We start from the raw sequence: 17,653 nt of genomic DNA, 5'->3' as shown, positions 1-17,653 counted from the left end.
GGCTGCGCGCCCCCAATCAGGGGTGGCGATCGGAGGCGCGCTTGCCCGCACCCACTCCCGCACTTCCTCCTTGATGGTGAGAAGGTTTTTCCCTATATCCCGGGAGCGCTGCTGCCCTACTATTTGTTGTCAGTCCAGCTTGAGGGAAATGGGAGAAGGAAGTTCCCCTCATGATTATTCCTCCTGCCTTTCTCACAGGATCATCCAGGAGATGAATCTTTAAATCTGGGACCAGCTGGGAGGGTTGCCAACTGAAATTTAACCCCATCAGGAATGAGATCTGGATGGATGGGGGCTGGGAACCTGGCCTCTCCCAGCTGGTTTTCCAGGGTAGGATCATTGTCAGAATATTGGTGGGCTCAGTTATATTTCTGCCAATGCTGGATTACCCACCTCACAGGAAAACTGCTGCAGCTCCTGTTGGTCAAGTGGGACAGTGTATTCCAGCAGGAGAGAGGAAAATTTTAAAATATTGTTAAAATCTCTGTGATTGACTGCCTGAGATGAGGTGATTTTATAAAGTTTGGATCGTCCCCCCCACACCACCTCAACAACCCTCCAGAAAGACTTGCAACAACTTACATTTATATATCACCTATCATAATCTCCGAATGTCCCAAAGCAATTTTCAGACAGTGAAATACTTTCATAGTGTAGTCCCTGTTGTTATGTAGGAAATGCAGCAAACAAGTAGTGCACAGCAAGCGCCCACAAACAGCAATGAAATAAATTACCAGATGATCTGTTTTTGTGATGCTGATTAGGGATAAGCGTTGTCCAGGATTCCTGGGGGCATCCTCCTGCACTTCTCTGAAATGGTCCCTTGGGATCTTTTCCATTCACCTAAGGATGTACAGGACCTCAGTTTAATGTCCTTCAGGGGTGGTAACCCACCTGTTCTGGCCAACATGTGACTCCAGCCCCACAACAAGTATTTGATTTTTGATGGCCTCATTATGAGCTACCAACACTGCCCAAGAACAGCATTACCAACAACAGATTATCTGGCCATTGATCTCACTAATATTTACTGGAGCTACTGTGCACTCATTGGCTGCCATCTTTGCCTGTATTACAACAGAGACTGCACTTCAAAATTCATCTTTGGTGAATGGTTTTTGGGCTGCCTGAGAAAGTGAACAGTGTTACTTACATAGGAATGTACGAAAGGACAGACAGAGGAAGACCTCCGGTCCACTCAGGCTATCCCAGTCAGCCATATTGTAATGAAGCATCACAACTGCCAAGGATCCCAACCAGTAACAGCCATGTAATCTCCTGGAAGAGATAAAACACAGTTTAAAATAAACCCCTAGGATTTGGGGTGAAGAGAATTGTGTGGAGTTCCCCACCGATCCCTGAATGTGATCAACAACTGTTGTAGGAAATTAGGCAGACAATATACACACAGCAAGATCCCATGAACAGTAATAAGATAATGACCAGATATTCAGCTTATTATTGATGTTGGCTGGGGGATAAATATTAGCTCAGTCACAATGGAGATCACCCCAATCTTCTTTGAACTAGTGCCATGAAATATTTTGCATTATCTGACTAAGTATCTCCTCATGGGGCTCAGGATCATAATTTGTTTTTTAACGCTTCTGTGAATATAAATTGTCGTTGAGCATCAGCCTAGATTATGTGTTTGTATCTCGACTGAGACATGAACCCACAAACTTCTGACTCAGAGACACGATAACCATCACTGAGCCAAGTACATCTCCAACATCATGAGGGGACCAGGATTATGCACAATATCTTCTCCATGTTTGTAGTAATGAGTGAACCGTGGACACTCCACAGAAATGGGACTCCGCTAACTAGTGCCTATTTTTTTTATTTACACACAGGAATCCAATTCAGGGTGGAGTCACTATCTGTGGAATCCCAGAATGATTACATCTCCTTTGGCTGTGGGACTGATCCTGATCGACACAAGCAGTTCACACTGTCCGAAAAATACATGAACATCACCACCTTTCACCTCTCTAATTGCACAGACGCTTGGGTCCATTTCCACTCTGGCCCAAACGTGCCAAACACAAGATTCAAAATTTATTATGAAATGGGTGAGTTTTGTTTAATTCTTGAAATGAAGCTGGGCAAATGAATGAAGCAGCAGTGGGGGACCATTTTGGAGATTGTCACCATAATATAGTTACATATAGCATCATTACGGAAAAGGACAAAGATAGAACAGGAGTAATAGTTTTAAATTGGAGGAAGACAAATGTTGCACAGCTGAGATGTGAGCTGACGAGAGTGGACTGGATACAGCTATTGCAAAGAAAAACTGCGTAAAATCAGGCATTCAAAGGCGAGATTCTACAGGCACAGCGTAGACATGTCCCCCCAAATAAAAAGGGTGGTACTGCCAAATCTAGAGCCCCCTTGTTATCCAGAAACATACAAGCCAAGATAAAGTAGAAAAAGAACGTTTCTGACAATCAGAAAAGACTTAACACTGCAGAAAGCGTCAAGGAGTATAGAAAGTACAGGGGTGAAGTAAAGATGGAAATTAAGAAAGCAAAGAGAGGATACAAAAAAATATTGGAGGAAAAATCAAAGAAAATCCTAATATGTTTTACCAGCGCATTAAGAGCAAGAGAATAACTAAGGAAATGGTAAGGCCTATAAGGGATGTACATGGCAACTTGCGGGTTGATGCATAAGATGCCGGCAGGGTTCTCAATGAGTACTTTGTCTCCGTCTTCACTAAGGAGAGGGATGATGCAGACAATCTAGTTAAAGGGGAGGAGCATGAAATATTAGGTACAATAATATTGTATCTAATAATAATATGAGAGGGGAAATACTGGAGGGACTGGTATCCTTGAAGGTGGATAAATCACCAGGGCTGGATGGATTGTATCCCAGGCTGTTGAAGGAAGCCAGGGAGGAAATATCAGATGCTCTGAGGATCATTTTCCAATCCTCACTAGGCGATGTCCCAGAGGATTGGAGGTCTGCGAACATTGTACCATTATTTAATAATGGTGCGAGGGATCAGCCAGAAAATTATAGGCCAGTTAGTCTGACTTCAGTGGTGGGCAAATTATTGGAAACAATTCTGAGAGACATGATGAACTGTCACTTAGAAAGGCACGGATTGATCAAGGATAGTCAACATGGTTTTGTTACTAACCAATGATTTAGACTTAAATATGAGAGGCCTGATTGAGAAATTTGAAGATGACACAAAAATTGGCCACATAGCTGATAGTGAAGAGATAGCTGTCAACTCCAGAATTATATCAATGATTTTTCTGAGTGGGCGGGGAAGTGGCAAATGGAATTCCATCCAGAAAAGTGTGAGATAATGCATTTGGGGAGGGCAAACAAAGCAAGGGAATTCTCAATAAACGGGAAGCTATTGAGAGGGGTTGAGGAAGTGAGGGACCTTGGAGAGCATGTCCACAGGTCCTTGAAGATGGCAGGACAGGTGGACAATGTGGCCAAGTAAGCATATGGAATGATTTCCTTTATTGGGTGAGGTAGACAATCAAAGGCAGGGATGTAATGATGGAACTGTATAAAACGCTGGTTAGGCTGCAGCTGGAATTTTGTGTACAGCACATTACAAGAAGTGCATAATTGGTCTGGAGAGAGTACAGAGCAGATTTACAAGAATGTTGCCAGGGATTGAAAGTTGCAGCTATGAGGGGAGATTGGATAGGCTCGGGTTGTTTTCCTTAAGAACAGTGGCTAAGGGGTGACACAATTGAGGTGTACAAAATTATGAGGGGCCTAGATAGGGTAGACAGAAAAGACTTGTTTCCTCTAGCTGAGGAGTTAATTACCAGGGAGCATAGATTTTGGGTGATTGATAGAAGGATCAGAGGGGACATGAGGAAAAGCTTTTGCACCCAAAGGGTGGTGGGCATCTGGAATTCTCTGCCTAATTTGGTAGTTGAGGTTGAAATGCTCAACTCATTTAAAAGGTACCTATAAGCCAAGTACTGGAAAGTGGGATTAAATTGAGCGGCTTGTTTCTTCTTTTCTCTTTTTTGGCCAGCACAGGCATGATGGGTTGAATGGCCTTTTTTTGTGCCATAACCTTTCTCTGGTTCTATGGTTCCATTGGTGTTGGTATTATTCTAAACCAAATGTTAATACACAAGATAAGATCACATGGAGTTAAGGGTAATATATTAGCTCAGATAGAGGATGGGCTAACCAACAGAAAGCAGAGAGTCGGGATAAATGGGTGTTTTTCTGGATGGCAAGCTGTAACTAGTGGGGTGCCACAGGATTCGGTCCTTGGGCCCCAACTATTTGCAATCTATATTAATGACTTGGATTCAGGGATAGAAGGGACTATAGCTAAATTTGCAGATGACACCAAAATAGATGGGAAAGTAAGTTGCAATGAAGACATAAGAAATTTACAAATGTATATGGACAGATTAAGTGATTGGGCCAAAATTTGGCAGATGGAGTTTAATGTGGATAAGTGTGAGGTTATCCAATTTAGTCAGAAGAATAAAAAGGCAACTTATTATTTAAATGGAGAGAAACTTCAGAATGCTTCAGTGCAGAGGGATCTGGGTGTCCTCGTGCATGAATCACTGAAAGCCAGTATGCAGGTACAGCAAATAATAAGGAAGGCAAATGGAATTTTGGCATTTATTGCTAAAGGAATAGAGTATAAAAATAGGGAAGTGTTATTGCAGCTGTACAAGGCATTGGTGAGACCGCACCTGGAGTACTGTACACAGTTTTGGTCCCGTTACTTGAGGAAGGATGTAGTTGCATTGGAGGCGGTTCAGAGGAAGTTCACTAGATTGATTCCAGAGATGCGGGGCTTGTCTTATGAGGAGAGATTGAGCGGTTTAGGCCTATACTCGCTAGAGTTTAGAAGGATGAGAGGAGATCTAATTGAGGTATATAAGATGATAAAGGGGATAGAGAAAGTAGACATGGAGCGGATGTTTCCCCTTGTGGGGCATTCTAGAATGAGAGGCCATAGTTTTAGGCTAAGGGGTGGTAGATTTAAATCAGAGATGAGGAGGAATTACTTTTCTCAAACGGTCGTGAATCTGTGGAATTCATTACCCCAGAGTGCAGTGAATGCCGGGACACTGAATAAATTTAAGGAGGAAGGAGGAGATAGACAGATTTTTAATGAGTAATGGATTGAAAGGTTATGGGGAGAGGACGGGAAATTAGAGTTGAGGCCGAAATGAGATCAGCCATGATCGTAATGAATGGCGGGGCAGGCTCGAGGGCCTGAATTGCCTACTCCTGCTCCTAGTTCTTATGTTATGTTCTTATGTTATGTTAGCAATTTAGCCAACTGAGCTAATTGGTCCCCTGTCAAGTATCCCCATATAAATGACATTCTCTCTGTAATCACTGTAATATTTAATAATTAACCTGCTCTGCATTACGCCTCTAATGAAGCATTGTTGAACAAACACCCCCCCCAATCAATATGAGCAGTCAGCCTGAGGGATTAGCTGGACACTGGGGATGGAGGGTGTTTAAGATGTCACCAGTGTGATGCCCATTTTCAGAAAGGATGAGAAAGCAGAGCAGATTACTGCAGGCTATCAGCTCAGAGTAAAAATTGGAATCAGGCATACATCTTATGATCTCCAGGTATGATTATAGCTCTGTAAAACACTCCAACATTTGAGTTAGAAGATGAAGATTCCATCTGACCAATCTGCTTGACATTTTTGAGGAGGTGACTTCCCAGATGGATAGTGGAAAGTCCAGTTCCAAAAGGCACTTTAAAACTTCCATGTGATTGACTAGAATTTAAATTTAATGTGGTGACGATCTGGGAATGGATCAGAAGGAGAAGGTACTCAGTTTGGGGATTCGGTTGAGATTGGGGAGTGGAAAAGGATTGGATGGACTGGGGCTGTTTTCTTTCGAACAGAGGAGAATGAGGAGAGATTTAATTGAGGGATTGAAAATTAAGAGAACCCTCGATAGAGTGGATGGGAAGAACTTACCTTGTCAAATAGGCCAATATCCAAGGATCACAGATCAAAAGTAATTGAGAGAGGATTGGGGGGAGTTGAGGAGAAATATTTAACACCAGAGGACGGTGTTGATCTGGAACTCACTGTCTGAAAGGCGGATAGAGGCAGAAACACTTATCATATTTCAACTTGAAATGCCATAACCCACAGAGCTGCGGACCAAGAGGAGGAAAATGGGTTGGGCTGGAAAGATATTTTTCGGCCAACAGAGACATGTTGGCCCGAATATCTATCTTCTGTGCTGTAAATTTCTATGATTCTGTAAAGGAAAATAGGGAAGCATTTGGTCTATTCACAATTTCTCTGTCTCTCTCTCTCCCCCTCTCCCTTTCTCTCTCTCATTAAACAACCCAATTTACTGGAAGTTTAAATGATGTAACATTTTAGGAAACAGCAGCATTGCATATCCATGTAAATTTGGATCTACAAATCGGCAATCGGGTTAAGAATCCCCTATTCATATAAAATAGAGGCAAGAAGACAATCTTCTATTTTACTATTTGACAATCTCTATTTTACTATTTGAGCACTAATGTTGCACAGCAGAGTCCATCAGCACTTTGGCAACCTGTGCCCAGGGACATGTGTGAGGGGGGAAAGGGGCACACGGAGGTCACTCTCATGAGGCTTGAACTATCTGTTCGGTTGAATGTGATTCTAATTCCAGCTCAGTCCTCAACAACTGAAATCTTCATTCAGCTGCATATCCTAGTGAAAGCATTGTGGGGGGACACTGACCTTGGTCGATTTTGATCCAACTGTACATGATGCATCTTTCCCAATTTCATTGAAGTCGATGGGAGAATGAAGTATAATGTGTGACTGAAACAATGATGTCTGTTTTATACCATTGGCCAAAAGTCAGAATTGTTCCTGCCATAGATTTTGATGACAGAGAGTCTTGGTTTAATGAATTTGGGATGATAATGGGAGGTGGCAGGAAATTCTTAGCTTGACTCAGGGCAGAACCATTTCCCCACCCACCTCGATACTGTGTTAACACACTAATGCTCCTGTGTGTCCTTCATTTTGCAGTGCCGGGCCTCTGCCAGAACCTGAGTTGTGATGTAAATGCAGTATGTAGCACAGACATCTCCGGGTACCTGGCATGTACCTGCAGGCCAGGCTGGAGGAGATCAGGCGGCAAATGTTATGGTAAGACTGCCCCAGCACATGTATTTATCTCCGCAGCAGCCAATTTTTATACTGAAACAGTTTCTGTTTGGATACTCACGGACCTGCAGCTGGATCCTGGAGTTTGTACAGAGCCTGGATCCTCAAGTATCAGTTTGCCTCACTTGATAGCACACTGAGCTCTCTGTCAGGAAGTCATGGGTTCAAGCCTATTCAAGCAATTGAACACTTAATGTTACTCAATCTCCTTCTCTCTAATTCTGTCAAGATTCTTCAAGTAAGCACTAGATGCGAGAGTACATGGAACAGACTTCAGTAAACATGATAGGTTCATAAAGTATAAGCATAGAATCGGAACCCCCCTCTCCCACTTTCTAACTTAGCTCTGCAATCTCACTTTCCTTTTATACCCTAGTTTTTCACTACTAAAGGCATATATATGAGATTTCATACATAATGGATCTTCAGATTGCTAAAGTCTGTATGATCAGTTACCTCCTGATTTCATGATTAGTTGTCTCAGCACTTTATCAAGGAGACCTTGTTAATTCCAAAAGCTTGCTATTCTCTTACAATACTCTAAATAATTATCAGGTCCTGCAGTTGTACATTAATCAATCATGGTTAATGTCTGTTCAAGCCACGCACACTCTAGCATTGAAGAAATGTCTGAACATAAGCCAGCCAGCTACCTGTATTATTGATTCTTTCTGGTCCACTTCTTCCTCAGATCTCAGGAACATGGTACAAACTGTAACAGCCAACGTCACAGGACCCAATGTGACATTGAAATGGATCACTGTGCCAATACCAGGAACCGAGATTCTCAACTACCAAATTAATACCAACTGCACAAACCACACCAACGGGATCCTCCAGCTGCAAAATTACCAGCCTGGAAATGCCACCAGTTTAGTTTTAACTGGTAAGTATTTCAGACCTCACTTAGATTTCTGTGTCCTTGAACACTGCTGTGATTGTGATCTTCTTTCCACAAAGAAGTGGCAGTAATCTGGCCTGTGAAACTTGTTATAATCACCGTCAGTGATGCAGTTTCATGATTCTATGGGCAGAATTTTACGTTCCGCAGGCAGGTTCGCGCCTGACCTGATCGGGAGTAAATTAGTGCGTGATGATGTCGGGCAAGCGTCCCGATGTCATCGCACACTCGTGCGATATTTCAGTCAGGGGCAGGCGCGCAAGATTCAGCAGCGCTTCCGCCGACGATTAAGAGACCATTAAACTAGCAATTGATTTGTATTTTTCGCTGCCCATCTAACCTTACGGTTGGCGGGGGGGGTGAATAGGCCAGGCAGCCTTTGCATTTACTAGGAAACCTCATCCACTGGCAGCTCTGTGCACACTCCCCTGTGTATGCACAGACCTGAGTGCTCGTGCTCCTCCCACCCCTATCCCGGCAGCACTGAGGTTCTCAGCATGTGTTTCACACTGGTTTATCCATTAATTGGCCAGTCAGCATGGAATCGTGGCCGTTGCCCGATCGCGGGCGACAGTCTGTTTCATGGCCGCTCCCGGGCCCACCAACGGAGGGCAAAGCTTGCCTATATTTTCAGTTTGAATTTTCCCAGTTCTGCCAGTTTTTGGCCTCTCCTTGCACTTTATTCTGTCCTACCAGAATTGACTTTTACTGGAGTTAGAATCGCTTTTGCGACTCCTCGTATTTGGCCTGTGCCCATTGGCCATGAGTCCAGACAATGAATGTTGCAGGATTTACAAGTGTTCATCTAATGAGGGTGATGACTGCAGAGCCTGACCCATGTTCTAGATTGCTGCCTTCATGCAGAGGGGTCAAGGGGTCAGTCAGGTGGAAACGGGGATGAAGCCTGAGTTAAGAGGGAGTACGGACCTTGAGGTAAAGATTGGGACTTGAATTTAACAGTAGCCAAAAACAGGGATATCTTAGAGATTGAACATCTGCTTCAGTGACATTAACTGATCAAGCCTCCGCAGGAACCTATGTCTCGTTTCCTTATCATGAGAGACCTCTGTCTACCGGATTGTTTAGCTGGCTTCAGTCATTTAACATCCCAGGAAGCTGAGGCAGATCCCATTCTTCAAGATATTTGACAATCATCTCAATGAAACCAGGATGAATTTAACAGAGTCCCACACTTTGATTGGCAACTTCAACAGAAACCTGTATTTATGTAGTGCCTATAATATAGTGAAATATCCCAAGGTGCTTCATAGGAGCATCATCAAATAATATTTGACAATGAGTCTTACAAGGCAATATTAGGGGAAGTGACCAAAAGGTTGGCCAAAGAGATAAGTTTTAAAGGAGGAGAGAGACACAGACAAATTTAGGGAGGGAATTCTAATTCTAAAGCCTAGGCAGCGGGAGGCTGCTGCCAATGTTGAAGTACGTAGAACTGAGGATGCTGATGAGGCCAGAATTAGAGGAGCACAGATATCTCAAAGATTTGTGGGCTGGAAGAGAATATAGAGATAGGGAAAGGCGAGGTCAAGGAAGTGAATTTTTAAAGAAAGGCATTACTGGATGGGGAGTCACTGTAGGCCGGTGAGCAAAGAGGTAATAAACGAACAGGACTTGATGCGGGTTTGGATACAGACAGCAGAGTTTAAGATGAGCTCAGGTTTACAGAGGGTGTAAACTGGCCACAGTAGCAGAGACCAGAGATGGAACATTGGACCTTCCAAGTGTGTATGGTTCAATCCCACACTGTGACACATTTAATCACTGAGATACCAGTGTTTATGGAAATTGTTTTTCATGTTTTCTATGTTGTCTTCGTGATTAATGTGAATTAAATTGCAGGCCTGGGCTCCCTGTTGGTGTGCACCACTGTGATCCAGGTAAACACCTCCTCAGATGGCCTGGTGACCACTCGGCCTTTTACCTTCAGGACCTACTCTGGTGAGCTTTTTCAGTTCATTTGTTTTGTTATGTGCTCCACAATATATCGTCATGCGTTCTCAAACAGGGACAAATTAGAACATCGTGGTTCCTGAGCTATTAGAACCATGGAAATCTCATTCCAAGGAAGACTCCTGGTCTGAGACATGTGATCATGACTCTAGAACATTCTATTTAACTGGGACAATGTGACATTAAACTGCAGACTGAGAAAAGCAGCTCAACAGACAAGGCAACATCAGTATTTCAAAGATCTCCCTGTTGCCAACCTGAGTTGCAGCCACGTCTTTTCTGGTTGAGAGACATGTTTATGATGTGGAATGGAAGGGCGGGTAGTTATTGTTGAGTCTTTAGTGATTTACCTTGGGAACTAGGGAAAGAAACCCTTCCAGAAACTCCTCAGGACATCAAGTGGATTGGGTGGGCACAGTCCATGATGAGTCACATTGCAAGGGTGGTTTGACTGTGTGCGGCACATTAGTTAGGCAACCTTCACTGGTGCAAATCTAGGAACTGAGGAGGGCGACAGAGATTTAGGTTTCCTGGTGTACAAATCCTAAAAGATTGTGGACAGCTACAAAAAGAAACCAAAGCAGTTAATGGAATACTGACCTTAATCTCAAAGGGGACCAGAATACAAAAGGGAGGAAGCTATTTTTCAGTTTTACTAAGCTGTGAGTAGATTACATCTGGAGTAGGGTGTTCAGTTTTGGGCATCACACCTTTGGAAGTTTACAATGGCCTTGGAAGTGGGTACGGAGCAGATTCACCTGAATGATACTGAGCTTTAGAAGGTTAATTATGAGACTAGATTGCATAAACTTGGCTTGAGTATAGAAGATAAGGTATAGGTAGGGGTACACCATTATGTATAAGAGATTAGGTATCGGTAAGAGTATACCCTTCAATATAAGAGATTGAGGGATGATCCAGAACAAAGTGTCGTTCGGCTGTTCAAGAGTGAAATCAGGAAACACTTTCACTGCACAAAGAGTCGGAGAAATTGGTGAATTATGTGTCAAAAGGAGCTTTTCAGACTGAGATCGATTCATTTTTATGAGGTCAGACTATCAGGGCCATGGAGCAAAAGGTGGGTAAATGGAATTGAGTACAGATCAGTGATGATCCAACTGAATGGTGGAATTGGGGCTGATTTGGCCTACTCCTGTTCCTCTGTGCAACTACCTTCCATTCTGACCATCTGCCTATCTTCAGCTTGCAGAGAGCAGTGCTGTGCAGTGCAGACATCTCCTACAGTGACACCAGCGCTGATCTATGTTCAGCCAGCTAGAGATATGAATGAACCACAGCAACATTTAACCAGTTTTCCACTGTGACCTTGAGGAAGGAGAGAGGTGTGATGAACTCTGTGTTGAAACTCACCCAATCACTTCCAGTTAACAGTGACTGAGCTGAAGAACAGCCCAGTCCAAGATCTGAGCCCAGTTACACTGGTCAGGATGACAGTGTCCTGTTATTGGTGTCAGTGGGATGGTTTGAAGGCAGCTCCTCAGGCAATTTTCTTTATCATCTGATTTGTTTTGTGGCTGTGTTGCAATTAGATTATCAACATTGTGGTTGCTGTAACCCTTATCAGCAGTGGTTGGTTTAACGGTAACAGGGATGCAAGTGATTGTATCTTTTTTTAAATAGTGGACACAATGTTATGTAAGAATAAAAGCATTCCACTATTAATATCACAGACTGCAGTTTCAGTCTTGTACATTTGCTAATTCAGGTAACATTAAGCTTCCCCAATAGCTCAACTTGTCTACTGAGTGAGCTGTTAAGACCCTGTGGTCCCACCTTTTATGCATCATATTTTCTGAGTGGGCTGATCTCAGCTGGAGTTGCTAAACATGTCACAGGGTTAGGGAAGGGGACAAATATCAGCCTGAGTTTCCCCCACCCCCTCCACTCCCTCTTTCTCTTTTCAAAAGCCCCTGAGTGTTGGGTGAGGATGGGTTGAAGTTTGCCTATGATACCTCCCCATGTGTGAACAGGTTGTCATCATTCACTGGAGTAAATTCTTCACTTCACTGCCTGGTGATACTGTGAGTCATTACGGATCCTGTCCGACGTTAATTCCACTAATGTTCATTGGAATGGGAGTTTTGACGGGATCTATGAGGGTGGATGATCCAATCCCACCAGATTATCACCCAGCGGCTGAAGACATTCACTTACTCCACAAGAAGAATAGCCACTGGGTGAGGCAGTGGAAAAAGATTTTCAATTAGCAGTGAGGTGGAGCCCTCTAGAAAGGAATGAATGAAAAGAAATTTCAGAAAAACTTTCATTAAAATGGGATCTAGAAAATAACAATTTCCTTTACAACGGTCAGCACAAATTGTCGTCCCTGTAGTGATCTCATGGTACCCTTCAGGTTAATGGTTTTTTGTTTTGGTCTTTAGAAATGATTCCAGGCATTCTGAGATCAACATCCATCTCCACCACCAGTGCTGTGATCTTGTGGGCCCCTCTTGGGAATGCGAGTGGTCTGAGGGACTGCAGTCTGCGTTACTACAGCATTGGGACACCCAACACTGTTTACACTGCCAGCCTCACCTCAGCCAGTAGAGAGTCACTGATCACAGGTAAGAAGTGAAGTCAAACAGCTCTCATCCATATGGACAGACCTTGGCATTCTGTAAAATTCACAGAGGAGTGAAGAAATAACTTGTCCTTTTCATGATCTTTGAACATCGCAAGATGCTTTACAGTCAATGAAGTTCAGTTTAAAATGTAGCCATTGTTGTAATCTAGGAAATGCAGCAACCAATTTGCAAACACCAAACTCTCATAAGGAGTGATGTGATAATGATCCGATAATCTATTTTAATGATATAAAAACAGAAAATGCTGGAAAAACTCAGCAGGTCTGTCAGCAGCTGTGGGGAGAGAAAGAGCTGACACCTCAAGGTCTTATGACATCTTCAAAGCATTGGGACTATAATGTCAAATCTGTTTCTCTCTTCACAGATGCTGCCAAACATGTTGAGTTTTTAAGCGTTTCGTGTTTTTATTTCAGATTTCCAGCATCCGCAGTATTTTGCACCTATTTTAGTTTTGTTGAACTATGAATGTTGGCCAGGACACCTGGTGCCCTGCTCCTCTTTGAAATAATGTTGTGGGATCTTCGACATGTGCCTGAGGGAAGGCATGGGGCTTTGGTTTATGGTTTGTTCTGAAAGACAGCTTCACTGACAATGCAGCCCTCTCTCAACGCTGCACTGCAGTGTCAGCTGAGATTTTGTACTCAGGTCTCTGAAGAGGGTCTTGAACCCGCAAACTTCTGTCTGCAGAGCAACAGTACTACCAGTGAGTTCTGGCTGAGACTTCAGATGTGAAGTTCATCCCTCCAGCCTTAAGCAAGACTGTTGTAGAAAGGGCAACGTGACCTTGAGGCTAAGCATTGAGTCTGGTAACCATTTTGTGAAGATTTAATGCAAAAGGAAGGCTGCTTCTTAAGAACCAAATAAACCTCTGACCTCATCTGAAAACACTTAGACTTCAAGAATGGATATCGAAAGCACATCCTGAGTTCCCTGCAGATTAGGTAACATTCTTAGTTTGCAAGCTTTGTTTCATTTTCAATAAAACCGGATAATTTGCCAAAGGTTGAATAGATTCCGTCAACTACCAAGCCTCAGGTGAGACAAGATGCCTGCTTATCAGCCTCTTTTTAGCCAGTATACAAGGTGGTTTCCAATGGCAAACCAAGACAACCTCTCCTGCAACTCTACCGGATACGGTAATGCCTCACTGAGCCCAGGGTCACACATGAGTTTACAACTTCAGCTGCCTTATAAGTTCAACAGGAAAGTCATGAATGTTGGCTTGTTCAGCACAGGAAGTTTCCTGTTTCATTATTCAGTCTGTGTCAAGTTAGATCTCAGCCAGGACCAGGTGTGTCAGGTGTGGCTCAGTGGTCGCAGTCTCAGCTCTGAGATAGAAACTTGCAGCTTCATCAAAGTCCAGAGACTTGAGCACAAAAGCTAGGCTGACCCTCTAGCAGAGTACTGAGGGAGTGCTGCGCTGTCAGAGCAAAGAGACCAAGACTTGTCAGTCCTCTCACATGGATGTAAATGATCCCACGGCACTATTACAAAGCAGATCCAGGCATCATCATCTCCAATTCCTGGCCAATATTTATACTTAAACCAACATCACCAAAACAGATTGGCCAATATCTCATTGGTGTAATAAGGAGCTTGCTGTGCACAAATTGGTTGCTGCATTTCCTACGTTACAACAGTGACTCCACTTGAGAAGTACATCATTGGTGGTATATCACTTTGGGATATCCTGACGCCATGAAAGCTGCCATCGAAATTCAAGTCATAGTTGCTTACTTCTATCAGAGTAGCTCTTGGGGGTCTGCAATTGGCCACACTGACCCTAGGTTAAAGGAGGGAAATCATCCATGGGTCCTGCTCCTAATCTAGAATCTTTGTAATCTTGCCTCAACCATGGATAGTGGTTTCCTGGACAATGTGTTGCAGTGTGAATCATAGCCCAGTAAGGGAGGTGACACCCTCTGGGGGCAAACATCAGAGAGAATAATGTTATCAGTTCCAGCTTTGGTAGGGGAACTGTGGAAATCTCATAAATATGTTGTAGACAATGTTTCTGCCAGTTGCCTATGGCTCAGTCTTGTTGCCAGAGCCATGACAGTGAAGGGGAGAAACTCAAGGGAAATTGACCCCCATGGTGTGTGGAATCAAGGGATTGACTTTGTTTTCCACTGTGACTGAAGGTGTGGGAGATCCCACATGAAGCACGGAGTTAGTGTAAACCTGTCAACCTCATTGAGTGGTAAAAGCAGACTGATAGCTTCAAAAGAGCTGAAATTGGAGCCTTTCACCCGTAACATACCTCCCACCTCCCACCCACCACCCACCTCACACTGCTTAAAGGCTGACAGCTCAATACCATGTCTTTACATGTGCATGTGATACCTGAAAACAAGAAGTTAGTCTGAGAAAAGCAGCAAATGTCAGCCTGTTACTTTCTGATAAAGGTGGGTAGTTTGTTCCCAGGCTGCCCTACACCTTGCTCAAGAACAGCATTGATATATGACCAGTCGGATTGCCCCCAAACATGGTTGCAGTTGACATGCCTGTGCTGTAAGTCCTGCACGAGGAAAGGGACTTTAAGAAGTAAAAATGGAGGACCATGTACTCCTGCTTAAAAACTTGTGTGAATTATTGCCACAGCATTCTGGTACTTGTATTTAACTATGGGTATTTCTTTTAAGGTTTGGAACCAGACACAACTTACACCATGTCCATTGAGTGTGACTCTCCCTTTAACTGGACACTCAGCTCCCAGTCTCTTAATGTCACTACTCTCCCACGTATGTATTCACAAACATTATAACGAGTATAAAATTATTTTTCTTTCACAGTTGGAGAACCGAAATGTTTTCCTCAATCTAACTGAGGCTATGTTTTATTGGCAGCTTCGAGGTTCCTCAGCAACATCCAGGCTTCCCGTATAACCTCATCTACTGCTGTGATTAGCTGGGATCCACCGACCTCAGATGCTGCCCTGGTTTTGTCCTACTCCATTTACTATGGTCCCTCTGATAGTGACAGACCCATGAAGAATATAATTGTTTTCCCTCCAAATACCAGTGTGACCCTCACAGGTAAAGGCATGGTCAGTGTGACCAACTCTGAGGAATAAAATAGGGGACACTTCGACTTGCAGGGAGGAAGTAGGGTGGCGTGGGGGTGTCCAAGTGAGACTGGGATGGGGGTCAGGGGTAAACACAGGTGAAGGTCCCTCACAAATAAAGATATCTAGAATGGAATGTTTGAGTTCGATCTTACGATCTTTTGCCTCAATCATCTCAAATTTGATTGCAGTTTCTGCTAAGTTTGGGATTGAAATATAGGGAACCAACAACCTTGGAGATGGATTCTGGAGCAGGACCGACTTCCGCCAGGGTTTTGTCCCATATTGGCAGCATTGAGGTTTTAATTAAGGATTTCTCAATGTGTGCATGTGATGCAGCAGAGAGATTATTAAAATAAAGATCAACAAAAAGAAAGTGAGTTAGATTGCGAATGACCTGTCACTTGTGCTCCCATTGTGTGTATGAGTTAAGAGGTGTGTCTATTGCCAGCATCAACTGAGACTGATAGAAGTGCTTTACTTCGGAGCCTGCAGTCTGAAAAGTGGTTGTGTTGAGTTTGGGGAACCAGTTATGGAATTCCCAATGGAACTCTCCCTGTTTGAAACCTTAATGGAGGATGCGGAAGTTCATTGCAAGATAGAAGAATGGAAAATGAGGCAGCATAAGGGAAGGATGAACAATACATAAATATAATCAAACTCCAAAGAATTAATAGCCATGCAGACCTTAAGATACCAGTGAGGATCTTTGTTTGGGAAAAGTATGTTTCACCAAAGGCACAATAGATGAGCTGTGCCATCTACATGAAGAGCTGCAGCCACTGTGTGCTGCATGGATGGTTCTGCCTATAGCTGTGAAAATGATGATCACATAATAATTTTGGACCACAGGCTCATTTCAATCAATGCCTGTCTGATATCCTGCAAGCCGCTGCCCTGGCTTCTAATCATCTGAATCATAGAATGGGTACAGAGGGAGGCCATTTGGCCCTTTGTGTCCATGCCAGCTCACTGCAACAGCTACTGAGCTCAGCCTACAAACTTGGCTGTTTACCCTGGCCCTCTTTATGTAATAATCGCATTCCCTTTTAAAAGCTAAAATTTAAGCTGCCTCCATCTCACCCTAGGGCAGCTCATTTCAGATCCTAACTATATGCTGCAAAAGAAACATTGTGCCCATGTCATCTTTGGTCTTTTCAACATTGACCTTATATTGGTCTCCACTTTAAAATGGAACCCGAGTCACCAATGTATCTGGCTATTTCCCTTTGACAGACCTGAATGCGTCAACTCCATACATTGTCTCTGTTTCTGTGAAGACACCCTCTGAAGAAGAGGACCCTGGTTCAACGCTGTATTTTAAAACTGAAAGCTGTAAGTATTCCTAACATATCATGTTGTTATCCTTTTGTAGATGTACGGAATTGTACAGTTAACTGACACTGAATATCTTTCCATTTCCATTCCTTGGTATCCATGGTGAGGCAATTACAATCTCTGAGAGTATGATTCAGCCAAATCTTGTGAGCTTCCTTGTCTGGATAACTCATCTATACACTGCCTGAACCAGCTGGGCCATTGGAAGGGGAAAATGATCAGATTTTGAATTATAACATGTTCAAACCCTGAAAGGTGTCTGAGCCTCAATCCATTACTGGTTAGAAAATGAAACCATCACTGAAGCAGTAAACGTGAGCAGCAAACAGATTGTGCAGGCTTTCTTTCAGCTTTATATGAGCTATCTGAGAGGGTCGATGAGGGTAACACAGCTGATGTGATCTACATGGAATCCAAAAGACATGTGATAAAGTGTCACAGCCTTACGCCATCTAAGCTAAACCTCATGGAATAAAAGGGACAGTGGTAGCATGGATATGAAATTGGCTGTGTGACAGGACAAGAGAAAAGTGGTGAACAATTGTTTCTTGGATATAGGTATATAGTTGGGTTTCCCAGGGGTCAGTGCAGAGACCATTGC

At 43.3% G+C, this 17,653-nt stretch overlaps 1 protein-coding gene across 1 annotated transcript in view; it reads left to right on the top strand.

Moving 5' to 3' along the window:
* LOC144696332 (uncharacterized) overlaps positions 1–17,653 on the top strand; it is a 187,064-nt gene that overhangs the window by 164,068 nt on the left and 5,343 nt on the right. Inside the window, exons 32-39 of the mRNA XM_078567548.1 lie at positions 1,857–2,075; positions 7,035–7,154; positions 7,864–8,058; positions 9,934–10,032; positions 12,447–12,629; positions 15,293–15,391; positions 15,497–15,685; positions 16,951–17,049. Of these exons, the coding sequence (XP_078423674.1) occupies positions 1,857–2,075; positions 7,035–7,154; positions 7,864–8,058; positions 9,934–10,032; positions 12,447–12,629; positions 15,293–15,391; positions 15,497–15,685; positions 16,951–17,049 (1,203 nt within the window). The remainder of the gene's footprint in view (positions 1–1,856; positions 2,076–7,034; positions 7,155–7,863; positions 8,059–9,933; positions 10,033–12,446; positions 12,630–15,292; positions 15,392–15,496; positions 15,686–16,950; positions 17,050–17,653) is intronic.

This window comes from Cetorhinus maximus, chromosome 22 (assembly GCF_964194155.1).
Source record: "Cetorhinus maximus chromosome 22, sCetMax3.hap1.1, whole genome shotgun sequence".
Taxonomy (NCBI): Eukaryota; Metazoa; Chordata; class Chondrichthyes; order Lamniformes; family Cetorhinidae; genus Cetorhinus; species Cetorhinus maximus.
This window is presented reverse-complemented; position numbering and strand designations above follow the sequence as displayed.